Source organism: Phoenix dactylifera, chromosome 4 (genome assembly GCF_051530095.1).
Source record: "Phoenix dactylifera cultivar Ajwa chromosome 4, Ajwa_hap1_PhDact_Kaust_v1.1, whole genome shotgun sequence".
NCBI lineage: Eukaryota > Viridiplantae > Streptophyta > Magnoliopsida > Arecales > Arecaceae > Phoenix > Phoenix dactylifera.
This window is the reverse complement of record NC_143193.1, coordinates 40,874,956-40,893,608: the sequence shown is the minus strand read 5'-3', so window position 1 is coordinate 40,893,608 and position 18,653 is coordinate 40,874,956. Positions and strand designations below refer to the sequence as shown.

At 39.1% G+C, this 18,653-nt stretch overlaps 1 protein-coding gene across 1 annotated transcript in view; it reads right to left on the bottom strand.

Annotated features, from left to right (window-relative positions):
- Positions 1 to 2,972: 2,972 nt before the first annotated feature.
- LOC103697064 (plant intracellular Ras-group-related LRR protein 3-like) overlaps positions 2,973 to 18,653 on the bottom strand; it is a 46,611-nt gene continuing 30,930 nt past the window's right edge. Inside the window, exons 2-3 of the mRNA XM_039133898.3 lie at positions 3,923 to 4,089; positions 2,973 to 3,837 (exon numbers count right to left, since the gene is read on the bottom strand). Coding sequence (XP_038989826.3) covers positions 3,195 to 3,837; positions 3,923 to 4,089 — 810 coding nt within the window. The 3' untranslated portion in view covers positions 2,973 to 3,194. The remainder of the gene's footprint in view (positions 3,838 to 3,922; positions 4,090 to 18,653) is intronic.

Below are 18,653 nucleotides of genomic sequence, written 5' to 3'. Positions count from 1 at the left end.
CCTGGCTGACATGGTCAATTACATTTTGATTGGATCACTTAATGATTCGAGTAGACCCATGCCTTTAAGAAAAATCAGTATGACTGATTTAGGTGCCTCCTTAATCGGATTGAATCTAGTTCTTAATAATCTGACTTGATGAAGTCAGTGGAAGGATCAAGATTAACCGGTTCTTCTCATCTATTCTCAATTAAATCAAACCCTCTAAAATTATTAGGTCTATAAAATGAAATAGTTATGGAGATAACTAGATCATAGCCTTCCATTAAGTTGGGTGATAATGGGTCCAATGACTAGATAATCATTGGAGGCGCCACACGTTTGGTGATTATTTGGCTATTGAAATTATCATTCAATATATGATGAGTCAAGTGTACCTTCAATAGGTGATCAGGTGGGCCGAGCCACACTCGGGCTTGGTCATCTATTAGTAGATTACACGGAACCCTATCATTTAATGGTTGGACCTAACCAGGACTTTCAGTGGAGGTGCCACATGCCTACCGAAGAGGAGCCTGGGGCAAAATAAACACTAGAAATTATTTAGATGAAACAATTGGTTAAGAACCTACCTATTGGTGCCCATGGGTTGGCCGAGCCACACTCGTGCCCATATGCGATCAAATGGATTCTAGTGCCTACTAAAGGGTTAAGAGTAATTCTTCGAATTGAATGTACAGGTTATCAATTTGTATAAAATAGTGAAAGAACCTTAAGACTAAAGTTCAAGTTTTTAGGCTTTATCAATTCATATACTAATAGTCGATTTTCTTTTCATGCAGAAATGGCTACCAGTTTGTCGCTACGTTCGTTATTGGATAACGGCAAGTTGACAAGACCTAATTTTAATAACTGGCTTAGGAAACTTAAGATTGTGCTTGAGCATAAATGGATCCTTTATGTGATAACAAATCTGGCACCTGAGCAGCTAGCAACTAATGCACGAGGGACAGTCAGAGACACTTATTAGAAGTGGTCAGTAACCGTATCACTATCCATTGCATTATGCTCGCTGCGATGAACGACGAGTTCAGTCGCAGGTTCGAGAATGCACAGCTAGAAAAAATTGTTCAAGTGTTGAATGAATCTTTCGGCATTTTCGATGACGTTGAAAGGCACAAAACAAGTTGTGCCATTTTCAGCACTCGAATAAAGGATGAGGCCTCAGTAACTGATCATGTATTGTACATGATCGAGTTGATAGAGCACCTAAGTACTCTCGAATTTTTCCTACATGACCAATTGGGGAAAGATGCAATACTGAATTCCCTGCCAGGATCATACCGCCCATTTCTTACTCACTTTCGTATGACGAAACCTGCAGTAAATTATCACCAATTGTTGGGTTTACTATAGACATTTGAGAAGGATCATCTGCTCTTAAAAGGGTCGGTGAATTTAGTGAGAGGTTCTTCCGGAAGGCGTCGTCCCTTTAAGAAATGGAAGAAAAATAAGAATCAAAAGAAAAAGGTGCAGCGTGCTAAGCCAAATCAGACCAAGAAGGTAAAGGCTGATCAAAGTAAGACAGAGTGCTTCTACTGTAAGAAGCAAGGGCATTGGAAGAGTAACTGTGCTTAGTACATTGCCTCTTTTTATCCGAACAGGCAAAAAAAAAGATGCAATCAGTTGCTAATCAAGGTACTTATATGATAACGCTTTGTAATTTCTTAATTTATGATAATTCGACCTGGGTATTGGATACTGGAAGTCCATTTAATATTTGCAATTCGTTGCAGAAACTTCAGGTCAATAAAAGATTTGGAGAGAGTGAAAGATTCCTGAACGTTGGAGATGGAAGATCAGTTCCAGTTCTAGCTTTAGGAAGTCTTAAACTTGTATTCAACTCTTATGTAATTGTCATAAGTGACTGTCACTTTTGTCCAAGTTTTTTATTGAATATTATTTCTATAGGCCTTTTGGCCATTTACGGTTATGAGATTTTAATAAAAAAGGATTATTGTGATAACATTATGAATGATGTTGTTGTAATGCATGGACAATTGAGTAATGACATTTACATATTATCACAACCTGTTCACGTAATGTACAAGTCAAGTAAGCACCCTAGAATAGATAATGTCACAAATATCTACCTTTAGCATCATAGGCTAGGTCATATTAACAAGAACAGGATGAATAGGTTAAATAAAGAGGGTATCCTCAATGTTAATGATTGTGAATTATTAACAACCTGTGAATCATGTCCTCTTAGTAAAATGACTAAGTCACCTTTTACTGAAAAATGTAAACAAGCCAGTGATTTATTGACCCTTGTACATTCTGATGTATGTGGGCCAATGAGCACAAATGCTAGAGATGGATATTCTTATTTCATTACGTTCACAGAGGACCTTTCGAGGTATAGTTATGTCTATCTTATGAAACATAAGTCAGAATCGTTTGAAATGTTCAAACCATTCCGTAATAAAGTAGAGAAACAAACTGAAAAGAGTATTAAAACTCTTCGATCAGATCGAGGAGGTGAATACCTCACCAGTAAGTTTATGACTTATCTAGAAGAGAATGAGATCCTCTCCCAGTAGACTCTTCCTAGTATACCACAGTATAATGGTGTGTTAGAAAGGAGAAATCGAACTCTATTAAATATGGTTTGATCTATGATGGGCTATGCAAATCTACCGATATCCTTCTAGGGATATGCACTCGAGTCAGCATGTTAAATTCTTAATAAGATTTCAAGTAAATCTATGAATAAAACACCACATGAGATGTAGACAGAACGTAAACCGGTGCTCACTCACCTTAGGGTTTGTAGGTGTATAAAAATGTCTAAATCCATTACCATTTAAAAGAGCAACAGGAGGCAATAAAAGCACAATAGATTTACCGAAGCCCTCTTCAAGTATCCTTTCAGTGCGCTGCGCTTTCTTAGAGTTCTACAGTTGTTTTCATAAGTCTTAATGCAAGAATACTAAGTCGAGAAAACAATGAAAAAGAGACAACAATGATCATGTCCCAATGGGAAGAAATAGGTAGCAGATTCCAGAAAACACAGTACATGGATTCCATACAAAGTATTGGTTGCGCTTATCTTCAAAGAACATACAGAGTATTCCTAAAAGCAGACTGCCGCAGTTTCTGAAACGGGTAGCTAATTCCCAGTATTGCAAGAGTGATAAAAAAACTGTACATGCTAATGAAAATAACAATACCAAAGCTGCATGAAAATGAAATCACAACTGCTGATCAAGAAGTGGATCTCTGTTTTTCTCTTTAGTACCCAGATAATCTGCAACACTTCCAGAAACTCCAGAAACCACACTACTCAACCATGAAGTGCTCCGTGTCAGCCAACCAGCTTGAGGTGCATTTTCTTGAGACTTCTTCTTCTTCTCTTCCTCTAATAAAATGTCGGCCCATCTTTTTGCCATGTATTCCTTGACTGCTTCCACCCCTTTGTTCACAATGTCCACTGGAGGAATAACCACTGGGTTCTGGTCCAAGTTAAGCTTAGTCAGTTTATCTAGACGAAAAAATGAATCTGGCAGTGCATGGATCTGATTGTTGCTGAGATCAAGTTCCCTGAGGTTGATCAGATCACCAAATGTGGGAGGCAGCTCTTGCAGATCGCTGAAGTTGCTGCTCAGGTTTAGAGTTTCAAGATTTGTCAATTTCCCTATAGCATAAGGCAGTCCCCGAAGTTCATTAAAGTGGGCATCCAGAAGGTGCAACGATTTCATCTCACAAACAGATGTGGGAAGAGAGCGGATCTTATTCAGGTGGATCCAAAGCTTTTCCAGATTAACTAGCTCATAGCCAATGTTAGTTGGCAGATAAGTGAGTTCATTGTAGCTTGCGTCCAGCTCAACCAAGGATCTGGATAATATATTTACAGTCAGATGTCTACCCACAAAACAGTGCTAGTAATTTTACATGAAAGAAAGTTTAGAGATGACAGTACCTGCACCTCGAAATGCTATCTGGCAATGCCTTGAGCTTGTTACCTGATACATCTAAAATCTTAAGATTAGACAGCAGTCCAATGCAATCAGGCAATGAGACCAGAACGTTGGAAGAAAGACGGAGTTCCTCTAGACAATCGAGCCCTGCTATGGCATCTGGAATGATCTATCGTGCAACCAAAAAAGATTTACATGCCATGTGAGTCTTAAACAGCAGAGAATATGGATTCACCTAGATCAATTCTCAAGTTGCTAGCAAATTTGCCGTACAGATGACTTCTGACATACCACTGATTAGCTTAGAGGGTCCGAAAATTAAACATTATAGCATAAGGATTTTACAACTCCAATATGTGCAAAAAATGCTGCAGGAAACTACCATCAACCATGAAATGCTGCATAACAGTATTTATAGTTCCCAACGGCAATAGGACCATACGGAAAAGCATTTGTTATTTAGAAATGATCATCACAGCAACAAAGATGATGGTATAATCAAGAGTAGCTATTCCAAAAAGAAACGCTGCATGTCCAAAAAATCATTGTATTTCAAGGTGGCCTCTATGATCCTGATATGACAGCCCCTTTTACAGTCATAATTATGCATTGCATTTGCTACAAATAAAAGTTAATGGTGGCTCAATATGTGTAGCATAACAGCCGGTAAGACAATCAACAAAACTTTAAAATTCACCATATATGTCGAAAAATAATTATATTATATAAAAGAATTCAGTCATTAAAAGGAAATTTCAGCTAACCATAACAAGGATTAATCATATCCTAGTGAAAATAAACATCTAAATCCCATATTGATGCATCTGGCCTTGCAATATTGCAGAAATCATATCTCACAAAAATTGAACCACCAAAGTCTATATACCAATTCACCAATGAAAATCAGATTGAACTAGGAAATGTTGTTAGAAGCAAGACTTTAAGACCCAGCCCATGTTAGTATGTGCTGGCTGACAATATCCTGCCAGGCTAATACTAGCACTAGGTCAAATGACACAAACTCAATCAATTTTTTCACTTTTAACTAAAAAGGATGTTTAAAAGTCTTAAGTCCTTCTTTGATGTTTTTATCCTAAGTCCTTTTTTGATGTTTTTGTGTTGGCAAGGTATGACAACACTTGCCTTGTCCATGCTGCTTTATGACACAGCACTTACCATGCCCATGCTGCTTTGTGGGCCACGGCCAGCATGCCCGAGTTAGCATCCCTTAAAAAATTGGTTTAAAAGAACACTAGTATCCAGATGTGATGGTCCTAAACCAATGGTCAGCTATTAAATAGATCAACCATTTATATTCAGAAGCTGCTACTATATATCAAAAAATATATTAATGAGAAGATAGAAATTTAAAGTTATGGAGGCTCAGAGTTCAAATGTAAAAGAGAGCACAAAGTGTAATTTCAATAAGATTAGAAATGAGGATAACGTCTCGTAAGTACTACAATATGATCATTTTCATGATCTTGGATCTTTTGTAGAAATTAACAAAGATATGATGAGGAAAGAACTAGCAAACCTAAATTCGGTTCAATGATGTGCAACAGGTCATCCTAGAGTGTCTTATAACCTTACCTCTGATACCTAAGCTTTATAAAACACAAAATAAAGTTGTTGAAGGTTAGATTATCAGAGAATCTAAAAGGAGGACATCACTTAGGCATGCATTACATGCAATATCAAGGTTGATGTCTGAATAACAACAATAAGGTTGCAAGAACGGTAAAGAGATTAGAAGCACCAAGTGAGCATTATGTAATGGAGGAACCAACACTAATTCTATTAAATATAAGCAAGAGGTCGTGCCAAAGAGACACTACTCATCCTTGTGTGAAAGAATATGGAAAAGGAGCAAGGAAAGACAAATGGTAGCATATATAAGAATTGTATGACTTTCAGAAAGCCCCTTGGCAGGAATGGTGATGAACATACGATGCTAACGCAGATGGAGCTTTATCGTTATATTTTTAATTAAGATTATCATAAATAGCAAACAAAAAACCAAAACTCTAAGGTTCTCCTCAGATATTAGAAGCTACTATCCAAGTCATAAGGCTCATTGACAAAGAGATCTCATATAAAGCAACATAGTAGTTGGAGACAAAGTCCGCTGAACCGGTACCAGAATCCGTACCAATTAGCAGACGGTTTAGTACCGTACCAGTTCGATACCGTACCGATACGGTACGGTAGGGCGTGCCACTTCCGTACCATTACGCCCATTTTTTTTAATGCAATACTTCAAGTTAATTTAATTGCTGATCACTCTTTTTGAATTTTTTCAATGATTTTAAGTCTAATTTGATTTTTTTGGATATTTTTTTGATGCTTTTTCATGTTTTCTTGATATTTTTATGATTCTAGTTTAACCTAAATGATACATCTTATTTTTTTAAAATGATACAAATTATAAAATGATTAGTGAGATATTGCATGCTACAAGGAGCAACATGAAATATCCTCAAATCAAGTAGTGAGGTGAAATTATAAAAATAATCCAATCAATTACATACATTTAAAGTACGACATACATACTGATAGTTAAAATCGGATCGAGTGGCAATGTCTCTCGTAGATATCCAAATCATCAACATAGTCAGGAGGCACATCAGCCCATTATTCTAACCAAGCGGCATTGTAGTTTTGTATATTCATCCCATAAGGAATGTGCTCCAGGTTATAAGCACTCTCAGATCTCGCTGAAGCTCTAGCTCTGAGAGGTATTATCTGGCTGATAAAACAACTGTAAAGGATCCCATCCGAATAAGTCGGCAACAAAATCCGACCTATAAGATGCTCCGGGCTACATAGGATAATAGCCACCGGAAAATGCCTCAGACGCACCATATCTATATCCATAACAATATGAATCATAAGCTGCTTGTGGTTGTAGATAATAGAATCCAGCATACAACTCAGAACCTGATACGTCTATGGATCCTACTTTACGTGCAAGATCATCACAATTGCATTATGTCCTCCGAAATGACCTCAAAGAGCCCATCTTTTATATGCAATTGAATTCTGACGGGCTCCACCAAATCGTGCACTGTGGCCCCTATCCCATGTAGCAAGCATAAATTAGGACACCAGTAAATTGAAGACCACCCTGCGACTATCTCATAAACGATGGTCTTCTATCCTCCACTCCTTTTCTGATCAGCATATCCATTACCACTAAAATTGATACTCCTGGTTTCTGAATCTGAGTGAACTAACTTCTCGACACTCTCCATTGGGGCTACAGGTGCCTTTTGTTCTTTTTTAGTGTGTTGGGCAGCTGTCTTCTTACCATTCGTGCCACTCGCTGCCTATTTACCCTTCGTGCCCCTCTCTACCTGGCTATGTTGAGAGGATATATGACCCTCCTGACTGAGTCGGCCGGATAAGTAGTGGCCTCGTCTAAACATCTCTCAATTATATCTTTAAGAGGATATCTCAGACAAAGAGTCATGTGGTGGCCGACGACCCTATGGCTATAGTTGATCAGCTAAAAAGATGCGTGGAATATTGCTCTCTACCCATTATCCTGCATTGACCCTAGTCCCACTAGCTACAAAACTGACCGATCGTGGAGGCAATCCTCGCTCATTAAGCTCTGGCTTTTACTATCCCACAAGCCATCCGATCATAGAATCATTCTCATCAACGAAAGCACTATAGATTGGATGTGTACTTTAGATCTATTTTCTCCTGAATGCACATCAGCCTCAATCTCATCTTGTAATGAACAAATACAAGATCGTTGAGACGCTTCTGTTGCCCAAGGAGACAACCCAAGAGGGGAGGTGAATTGGGTTTGGATTAATTATTGACAAATTAAAACTTAATGAGTAATTATTTAATTCTAATGCAAGCAGTTAATTAAGCTACTTGATGAGGAGATTGGAAGAGACGAATAGCCAATGCAAACACAAGAAAATTTTATAGCGGTTCGGAGCCAACCCTTGCTCCTACGTCCACTCCCCAAGCTTCACTTGGGAGTTCACTATAATCCCTTGGATTACAGCCGGTTGTTTTACAAGATCACAACTCAACTTGTTGTTTTCGCGAGATCACAACGAACTCGGTCGGTTTTCACAGGCTCACCGACTAGAACCACCCAATTATTTTTCCGAAATTACAATCAAACCCTTACACCATTGGTTTTTTCTTTGGCTCACCAACAAACCTTACAACCCTTGATTTAATCCCCTGATTGAATCAAGTAAGAAAAACAGTTTGTGAAAAGATACAAGAAAAGCTTCTTAAAAAGCAAATATGAATCAATATGAATAGAGTAAAGTTAGAAGCCCTCAAACAGATTTCGGAAGAGAAAGAAAGGGCTTCTCGAACTCTGAGTCTCCTCTTTGAGTGCACTGAAGATTTGATGTCAGAAGAGCCTTGAATGCAAGGAAAAAACTTCTAGGAATGAATTGAATGTATTTCTTCCTTCTTTTGCTTGTCTTTTCTCTCAATGGACTCTTGGTAGTTGAAAATGCCTTAATGCACAGATGGAGTAACTCTCTTGTTGTCTACTACTGTTTACTCTGGCTATTTAAACAGTCCCTTTTGAAAAATAGCCGTTAGACACTGATTTGTAGCCGTTCTGCACAGTCTGCACCTCCTGACAATGTATCCGTTGGGGTCGGAGTCGACTCGTTCGTTTTGGAGTCGACTCGACTGTTGCTGGACTCGACTCATGCTTTACTGGAGACGACTCGCCCACTGTTCAGGATTTGAATTAAAGTGCTGTCCCGACCTGGAGTCGATTCGGTCCAATCCTGGAGTCGACTCGCTAAGATCTGGAGATGACTCGGCATTTTGGAGATGGCTCGTTCTCAGGATTCTAGAGATCTATTTTTCTGCATTTCTCTCTCGAGTCGACTCGAATCCTCTTGGAGTCAACTCGGCTCTCAGAGCCCGAAAAATCGATCCTCTGTCTGTTGATCTGAGCTGCCTCGGAGTCGACTCGCACTTTGTTGGGGTCGACTCGGCTGACTTGGGGTCGACTCTGGAATCACGGAGTCGACTCGTTCACAGGGTCACTGAGTTTGGTTCTCTGCCTTTCAGTCTGCTTTTCTCTAAAAGTCGACTCTGGCATGATTAGGAGTCGACTCGCCAAACGTTGGAGTCGACTCGCATCCTTCTGAAATCGACTCAGTAACAGGGTCTAGAAAACACCTCTCTGTCTTTCTGTCTGTTACTCCTTGGAGTCGACTCGGATCTGTAGAGAGTCGACTCGTCAAGCATCGGAGTCGACTCGAAGCCTTCTGGAGTCGACTCGCTGACAGGGTCTGAAAACCAACTTTCTGTCTTTCTTTCTGCTCTCAGTCGGAGTCGACTCGTAAAGTATCGGAGTCGACTCGAGCTGGTGCCAGAAACTCTGAATCATTTGGAGTCGACTCGTAATCTTCCGGAGTCGACTCGAGAATCAGCCCTTGGTTCAAATAGGGTTCAATACTTGTCCAACTTATTTTGAACCAAAGCTTGAGGCACTTAATTGAAAATATACAAATATATGCCTGATATACTAGATTGAATTCATTAGTATAACATAAGATATACTCAAATGCTTTGAGCTCATCAAAATCAAATAGAGGTTTAATCAATCACTCCACAATCTCCTCCTTTTTGATGATGACAAAACATTGAGTATTTGTAAAGTGAATTGCTCAGATATAAATTGATTTGTAGTAAAGTTTCAAAATGAATTCAAATGTCTAGTCATTTAGTGTATCCAAAATTGAAAGGTATGAGTCAGTAAACTTTGAAATTAAGGCTCCTCCTTTCATTTGGAATTAAATAAGTCTTCAAAGCATACACTCAATTGTTTGGCTTATATTCTTTCAATTTAAATTGCTTATAATTTTGATTCTCTCCCTCAATATTTGCATTCTCTTTTGTTCGACTTTGTTCAGATTTTTTTATTAAATTTCTTTTGATTAGAGAGGAAAAAATCTGATTCTTTAATATGATTCAACTAATCTACGAATATCCCTTGAATAGATTCTGGAGATTACTCCTTGAGGAGCCCCAACAGAGAAATAATCAGCCTCGACGTATTGAATCCACTAAGAACAAATTACATTTTTGCTTAAAAATGTTTCTTTTGTTTATATCCCTTTGCTTAAGAATATTTCTTTTGTTTATATCCCTTTACATTTTTCTTCCCTTTTTGTCATCACATCAAAAAGCACATAAAACATAAAGAGATACTAAATCAAATTGCACAGATTTTTGAAGGAAAATCTCTATTCATTATAGTAAGTATAAAAATGAATACATATCAGAAAAGTCCTCAAGGGACTGTACATCATAAAATCAAAAATACACTAGGATCGTCTAGTAGTGGAGGATGTGGCTCCCGTACTTAGTCTAGTATGTCGCATGACCAAGCTTATCCCCTCAGATACATTCCCTAGTTGTGTGATGATCTCCGAGGTGGCCTTAGATTGTATCTCAGTTAGCTGGGTCACATTCTCCTGAATAGTGTCAAGCTTGAAGATTAAGGCATTTGCAAGCCTTTCCGCACCTTGACTTTGCCTTCCAAGCTCCTCTCTGATGCTCTCGCATCTATCTCGTGTCTTCCTTAATAGCTTGAAGGCTCAAATACTGACCCTGGACCAAGTTCCTCATGTGAGACATCTCTCTAACCTCTGCGATCATCATAGATACGGCTGCTGTGGAGGGGATGACATCAGTGGAAGGAGCACTAAGTGGACCTCGCAGCTCTCTCACTATCTCATCTCTCAGCTCCCGGAGCTTCTCAGGGTTGATCCTGACCTCTAGGGGCTGCTGAGGTGGTGGAGCTGTAGATGGTCCAGCTGAAGTGGATGGTTTAGTTGGGAATGATGGACCAGAAGTGGATGGAAAAGTGGGAGGAGCTGTGTAGTGGTCCTGGTCATGGTCAGAGCTAGGTGAATGGTGAGTAGTAGGGTCAGATGGTGTGGATGAAGATGTTTTCCTAACCCAAACACCCTCTACTTTATGGATGTTAGAAATAGATAAACTTAATTGTGCATTGATCCAAGAGATGTTATTTAAGACATTTGTGTTTCCAAAAAGATCTTTTATCTTACCTATGAAATTTACTTAGAATTCCTCTTCATGAGTAAAACCAAAGTGTCATTCTTAAATATGACTCTTAGAATTTTGTATAGAGGTTACTTGAAGGGTTGTAAAATCCTCTTTATAAAGGAGTTGTTACTTGAGTCATTTTGTATTGAAGAGAGTTGCAGAAATTTAATATAGAGTAAAGTCCTCTTCATTCCTTAGTGAAAAATACTACAATATTCTTTTCCTCCATCCACCTCTTCAAAGTGGTATCAGAGCAAGATCATGGCTACCGGAGTGCTTCCCATTCCTCGTCTTACCAATACCAACTATGAAAATTGGAGTATCCAAATGAAGGCGTTGCTTGGATCTCAAGATATTTGGGACATAGTCGAAAGAGGCTATGTAGAAGCCGAAGATAGAGATATTCTTAGGGCGCAACAACGAGAGACTTTGAAGAAAGACAAGAAGGCTCTCTACTTCATCTACCAAGGCCTAGATGAGGCCGCTTTTGAGAAGGTTGCTAGCGCTACCAATTCCAAGCAAGCATGGGAGATTTTGCAAAATTCTTACAAAGGTGTAGAAAAGGTGAAGAAGGTTCGCCTCCAAAGCTTGAGTGGCGAGTTTGAAGCTTTGCAAATGAGGGAGTCCGAAGTTGTGTCGGACTATTTCACAAGGGTGTTGATCGTTGTGAACCAATTAAGGAGGAACGGCGAGACACTTGATGATAATCGGGTCGTGGAAAAAATCCTACGATCCTTGGACCACAAATTTGATCATGTTGTGGCGGCCACTGAAGAGTCCAAAGACTTGGACACAATAACGGTGGATAAGCTTATGGGTTCATTTCAAGCCCATGAGCAAAGAATACTAAAGAGAAGACAAGAGCCATTGGAGCAAGTTCTACAAAGCAAGCTCTCCATCAATAACAAAAAGGAGTCAAGAGGCGAAAGTAGCCAAAGAGGTCGTGGTTGTGACCGAGGACGTGGTCATGGTAGAGGTCGAGGTGGATCTTATGATCGTGGTAGAGGCCGTGGTGACCACAACAATATTTAGGAAGGCAACCAAAATCGTGGAGGAAGAGGACAAAGAGGTAGAGGCCGAAGGTATAACAAGGGTCAAGTTCAATGTTACAATTGCAACAAGTTTGGGCATTATTCTTTTGAGTGCTACTCTAATCAATCTAGTCAAGTTCATGAGAAAGCCAATTATGTCAAAAAGGAAGATGATGGAGATGACGTGCTTCTACTAGCACGAAAAGGAGGAGATGCTATCAATCAAAATATGTGGTACTTGGACTCCGGTGCAAGTAACCACATGTCGGGGCACAAAGAAATTTTCATGGAGCTTGATGAATCGGTGAATGGCCATGTCTCATTTGGAGATGCTTCCAAGGTAAAGGTGAAGGGCATTGGTAAGATACTTATTCAACTCAAAGATGGAAGCCAACAGTTTATTTCCAATGTCTATTATGTGCCTGATATGAAAACCAATATTCTTAGTATTGGGCAACTCTTGGAGAGAGGATTTGATATGCAACTAAAGGAAGGAAGCTTCTATCTAAGGAAACAAAATAAATTGATTGCTCATGTTCCTATGTCAAATAACCGCATGTTTGTATTAAACATAAATCATATTGTTGCTAAATGTCTAAGTGCATGTATGAAGGATGTATCTTGGCTTTGGCATTTGCGGTTCGGACATGTAAACTTCAGTGCTCTAAAGCTTCTTTCAAGTAAAAGAATGGTGAAGGGACTGCCTTATATTGATGTCCCTAATAATATATATGAGGGGTGTGTTCTTGGCAAACACTCAAGGAGGAGCTTTCCAAAGAAGTCTTACAACAAAGCAAAAACACCACTTCAACTTATCCACACCGACATTTGCGGACCAATCACTCCAAGCTCATTTGGAGGTCATCGCTATTTTCTAACTTTTATTGATGATTTCAGCAGGAAAACATAGGTGTATCTCTTGAAGGAGAAGTCAGAAGCATTTCAAGCTTTCAAGGAGTTTAAAACTTTGGTGGAGAATCAAAGTGGCTATACTATCAAGGCGTTGCGGTCAGATCGTGGAGGAGAATTCACATCCAAGGAGTTTGAAGCTTTTTGCAAAACTCATGGCATTTGGAGACCTTTGACCGCTCCATACTCACCTCAACAAAATGGCATCGCGGAAAGAAAAAATCGGACTATACTTGACATGATCCGAAGCATGCTTAAAACAAAGGAGTTGTCGAAGGAGTTTTGGGGCGAGGCTGTCAATTGTGCAGTCTATTTGCTTAATAGATGCCCCACAAAGAACTTGGAAGAAGTAACACCACAAGAAGCATGGAGTGGATACAAGCCTGATATCTCTCATTTGAAGGTGTTTGGGTGCATAACTTATGCACATATTCCGGATCAAAGGAGAAGCAAGTTAGATGATAAAAGCTTACCATGCATCTTCATCGGGTACAATGCAAGATCCAAAGCTTATAAACTTTATGAACCAAAGGAGAAAAAAGTCATTGTAAGCCGAGATGTGAAGTTTCAAGAAGACAGCGTTTGGAATTGGAACACTAACATGGTGATGATACAAGATGAAAAGCAGATCAAGGAGCAAATTAGAGAGCCAACACCACCTTCATCTCCTACTTCATCGGTTGAAGATGTTTCAACACCACTAAAGACAAGAAGCATTCAAGATTTATATGAGGTGACAACTTCCTTAAATCTTATTTGTCTTTTTGCTAATGAAGAAATAATTTCTTTTGACGATGCTATCAAAGATAAGAAGTGGAGGAAAGCCATGAATGAAGAGATAGAAGCCATAGAAAAAAATGAGATATGGGAGCTTACTTCTCTACCAAGGGGGCTTGAACCAATTGGAGTAACGTGGGTTTACAAAGTCAAAAGAAATCCACAAGGTGAAGTGGAGAAATACAAAGCACGACTTGTGGCTAAAAGCTACAAGCAAAAGGCCGGAATTGACTATGAGGAGGTTCTTGCTCCCGTTGCTCGAATGGAGACCATTCGCTTGGTGATTTCTTTGGCGGCTCAAAACAAATGGAAGATTTTTCAACTTGATGTCAAATCAGCCTTTCTTAATGGCTATTTGAATGAAGAAGTGTACATTGAGCAACCCAAAGGTTATGTCAGAAGTGGACAAGAAGACAGTATTGAAATTAAAAAGGGCGCTCTACGGTTTGAAGCAGGCACCTAGAGCTTGGAATTCAAGAATTGATGCTTATTTCAAGGCAAATGGGTTTGTTCAATGCCCCTATGAACAAGCTCTCTATATCAAAGAGAAGGATGAGAACAAATTACTTGTCTCATTGTATGTTGATCTTATCTTCACCGGCAATTCTATACAATTGATCAAAGAATTCAAACAAGCAATGGCAAAGGAGTTCGAAATGACCGACATGGGACTTATGTCCTACTTTCTTGGTTTAGAAGTGAATCAATTAGAAGATAGGATTTTTGTTTCCCAAGAGCACTATGCAAAGGAAGTGATTAAAAGGTTCAAGATGGAAGATTGCAATCCTATTAACACACCAGTGGATTGTGGTGTAAAATTGTCCAAGAATGATGAAGGCAAGGTGATTGATCCTACACTCTACAAAAGCTTGGTAGGGTGTTTAAGATACTTGACATGTACAAGACCGAACATACTATATGGTGTTGGTTTGGTGAGTCGGTTCATGGAGGAACCAAAATCATCTCATTGGAAGGCGGCAAAGAGGATCCTACGTTATGTTCAAGCCTTGGCTTATTCTATTTTTATTCTAATAATTTTCAACTTGAAGGCTATTCTGATAGTGATTGGGGTGGAGACTTGGATGACCAAAAAAGTACTTCCGGATTTGTATTTTTTATGAGTAATACGGCATTCTCATGGATGTCTAAGAAGCAAGCGATTGTTACTCTCTCAACTTGGGAAGCAGAATATGTTGCGGCATCTTCATGTGTTAGTCATGCAATATGGCTAAGGAGCTTGCTAAAAGAGATTAATATTGATCAAAATGAAGCTACACAAATTTACATTGATAGCAAGTCGGCAATTGCTTTAGGGAAGAATCTAGTTTATCATCAAAGGAGCAAACATATAGATGTTCGTTTTCACTCAATCCGGGAGCATGTGAAGAACAAAGATGTGGAGCTTATTTATGTGAAGACTCATGATCAAGTTGCGGACATTTTTACTAAACCACTTGGAGTTGATCTCTTCAACAAATTCAAAGATTTGCTTGGTATGAAGGATGGAAGACAATTAAGTTTAAAAGGGGGTGTTGGAAATAGATAAACTTAATTGTGCATTGATCCAAGAGATGTTATTTAAGGCATTTGTGTTTCCAAAAAGACCTTTTATCTTACCTATGAAATTTACTTAGAATTTCTCTTCATGAGTAAAACCGAAGTGTCATTCTTAAATATGACTTAGTATTTTGTATAGAGGTTACTTGAAGGGTTGTAAAATCCTCTTTATAAAGGGGTTGTTACTTGAGTCAATTTGTATTGAAGAGAGTTGCAGAAATTTAATATAGAGTAAAGTCCTCTTCATTCCTTAGTGAAAAATAATACAATATTCTTCTTCTCCATCCCCCTCTTCAATGGAAGCCCATTCTGTGAAGAGTCCCCTCACCCAAATGATCAGCGTACCTGAGGAAGCGTATGGGTTCTCTCTCAAGGATAGGGACCTCTAATTCCCTAAAGATAAGTGTAAAGAGCATACCGTAGGGAAGACTTAGCCTAAGCTTATCTAAGGGTTCACAGAGATACCTATACATTAGCTTTGGAAAGTTTAGGGGAATGTCATGTAGAATGTAGAACATCAATGCTAGGTCCTTTTCTGAGACAAAGTCAAACCGACCAGTCTTAGAAAAAAGGGTCCTAGATATGATGCATAGGAGGAGTCGCATTTCAGCCGAAAGCTGATTTGCAGACACCTCTATGGGGGATTGGGGTGGTCTCCCTAAAATGGCCGTAAGGACCTCTGTCCTGTCTGTGGGATGTGTGGGAGCGATCCCATCGCGAGACAAGTGGAGGACCCTAGCAATGAGATCTTCTGAAATGAGAATGGGGACATTGGCTACTACCCCTTGGATACCACCGCCACCCCTTGTGATGGTCCCATAAAATTTCCTAACCCTGGGTAGGTAGGGAGGTCAAGAGAACAAAAATATTCTAAGTTTTGGGCTCTAAGGTGATGCCCTAGGTTGAACCCTTCCCGGAAGAGGAAGTCAAAGTTGACTCGTCTCTCGGTAGAGACAACCCTCCCGGCGCACGGTTGCGAGGGAACCGTCCTTGGCGGAGAAGGAACCGGAGGTGGTGGCCTCACGGGTTCGTTTCTCGCCTTGGACCGTCTCTCGGCGCCGCTCGCGGAGAGAGGTCTCTTCCGGCTTGGGACAACTGCTTTTCTAGGCATTTTTAACCTAATACGGAAGGATGGATTCGAAGGACGGAAGAAAACAAGGAAGAAATGACGGGAAAAAGGGTCGAGGACGATGTAGGAGATGACTCTAGGTTTTTGAACAGTGGCGGCCGAGAATAGAAGTGGAGAAAAGGATATTTCACTTAGGGTTAAAAGTCGGATTGCCGATCACGAGTCGACTCCTGAACATGCGCGAGTCGACTCGACCTCGAGTCGACTCCTAAACATGTGCGAGTCGACTCGCCCACGAGCCGACTCTAAAATCTATTCGAGTCGACTCGAACTCTGGCACATAACCAAGAACTCAGTTAATTCCGTGCCAGACGAGAGAGATATGGAAATTTTTTGAACTTAAGGAATGATTTGGTGACCATAGACGAGAAATCCTATATCCAACTTAAGCTAGTCATCAAAATCAATGAATTATAGGAGAGTATCACAAAAATGGATTAATCACTCCTAACCCTCTTCTTAGGATACAAAATCGATCTTCACTCAAGGATTTTGTGAGGATCAGCAAGTTGATCATCAGTGCAAATAAATTCAAGCATCACATCACCATTTAACACATGATCTCTTATGAAGTGATGTCTTATCTCAATATGTTTAGTTCTTGAGTGTTGGATTGGATTTTTAGTTAGATTTATGGCACTTATATTATCACAATTTATGGGAATCTTATCTTATTTAATGCCATAATCTTCAAGTTGTTGCTTGATCCATAAAATTTGAGCACCACAACTTCCGGCAGCAACATATTCGGCTTTAGCCGTAGATAGTGCAACCGAATTTTGTTTCTTGCTAAACCATGAAATTAAGTTCTCTCCTAAAAATTGACATGACCCGCTGGTGCTTTTTCTATCAAGTTTACAACCAGCGAAGTCTGAATCAATGTACCCTATTAAGTTTATGCTTGATTCTTTAGAGTACTATAGACCTATGTTTTTTGTTCCTATTAGATATTTAAAAATTCTCTTAACTGCAATTAGGTATGAGTCCTTAGGATTAGATTGATATCTAACACACATGCATACACTAAACATGATATCAGGTCTACTTGCTGTAAGATATAGTAAAGATCCTATCATACCTCTATACAGCTTTTGATCTATTGATTTACTTGATTCATCTTTCTCTAGATTGCATGATGAGCTCATGGGAGTGCCAATTGACTTGTTTTCATCCATATCAAACTTCTTTAGCATTTCCTTGATGTATTTAGCTTGATTGATGAAAATCCCTTCCTTGGATTGTTTGATTTGAATCCGAGGAAGTAGTTCAATTCTCTCATCATGCTCATCTCAAATTTACTCTGCATTAATTCAGCAAACTCTTCGCAAAGACGATTGTTAGTAGCACCGAAAATAATATCTACATAAATCTGCAATACTAACATATTTTTATTTTCTTTTTTCAAAAATAGAGTTGTATCAACATTTCCTCTAGAAAATTCATGGTCTAATAGAAATTTGCTAAGTCTTTCATACCATGCTCTAGGGGCTTGTTTTAGACCATAAAGTGCTTTATTTAGTTTATAAACATGATTGGGGTATTGATGATTCTCAAAACCAGGAGGTTGTTCTACATAAACCTCCTCATTAATATACCCATTCAAGAAGGCACTTTTTACATCCATTTGGAATAATTTAAAATCTTTATTACATGCAAATACTAGTAACAATCTAATTGCCTCAAGTCTAGCTACAGGAGCAAAAGTCTCATCAAAGTCTATACCTTCTTGATTATAGCCCTTTGCTACTAGTCTAGCCCTGTTTCTATCCACAACTCCATTTTCATCAAGTTTATTTTTGTATATCCATTTAGTTCCTATTATTGAGTATTCAGTGGGTCTTTCAACTAAGTTCCATACTTTATTTCTTGTAAATTGGTTAAGTTCCTCTTGCATAGCATTTATCCAATTTACATCACTTTCAGCTTCTTCAATGTTTTTAGGTTCTAAATGTGAAAGAAATGCAAGATGATTATTTATGTTTCTAAGAGAGACTCTAGTTCTAACAGGTTGAGATGGATCATCTAAGATTAATTCTTTTGGGTGACCGTGAGCATACCTCCAAGCCTTTGTAAGCCCATGTTCGGTAATTACCTCTTGGCTTGTTGTAGTTTCTTCAACTTGCTTGGGTTCATCCTCTTGTAGAGTCATGTGATCCATCTTTTCTTCAATTATTCCTGCATCATCATCAAATACTACTCTCTTGCTGGAGGAAGCATCATTAGACTCATCAAAAACAACATGAATGGATTCTT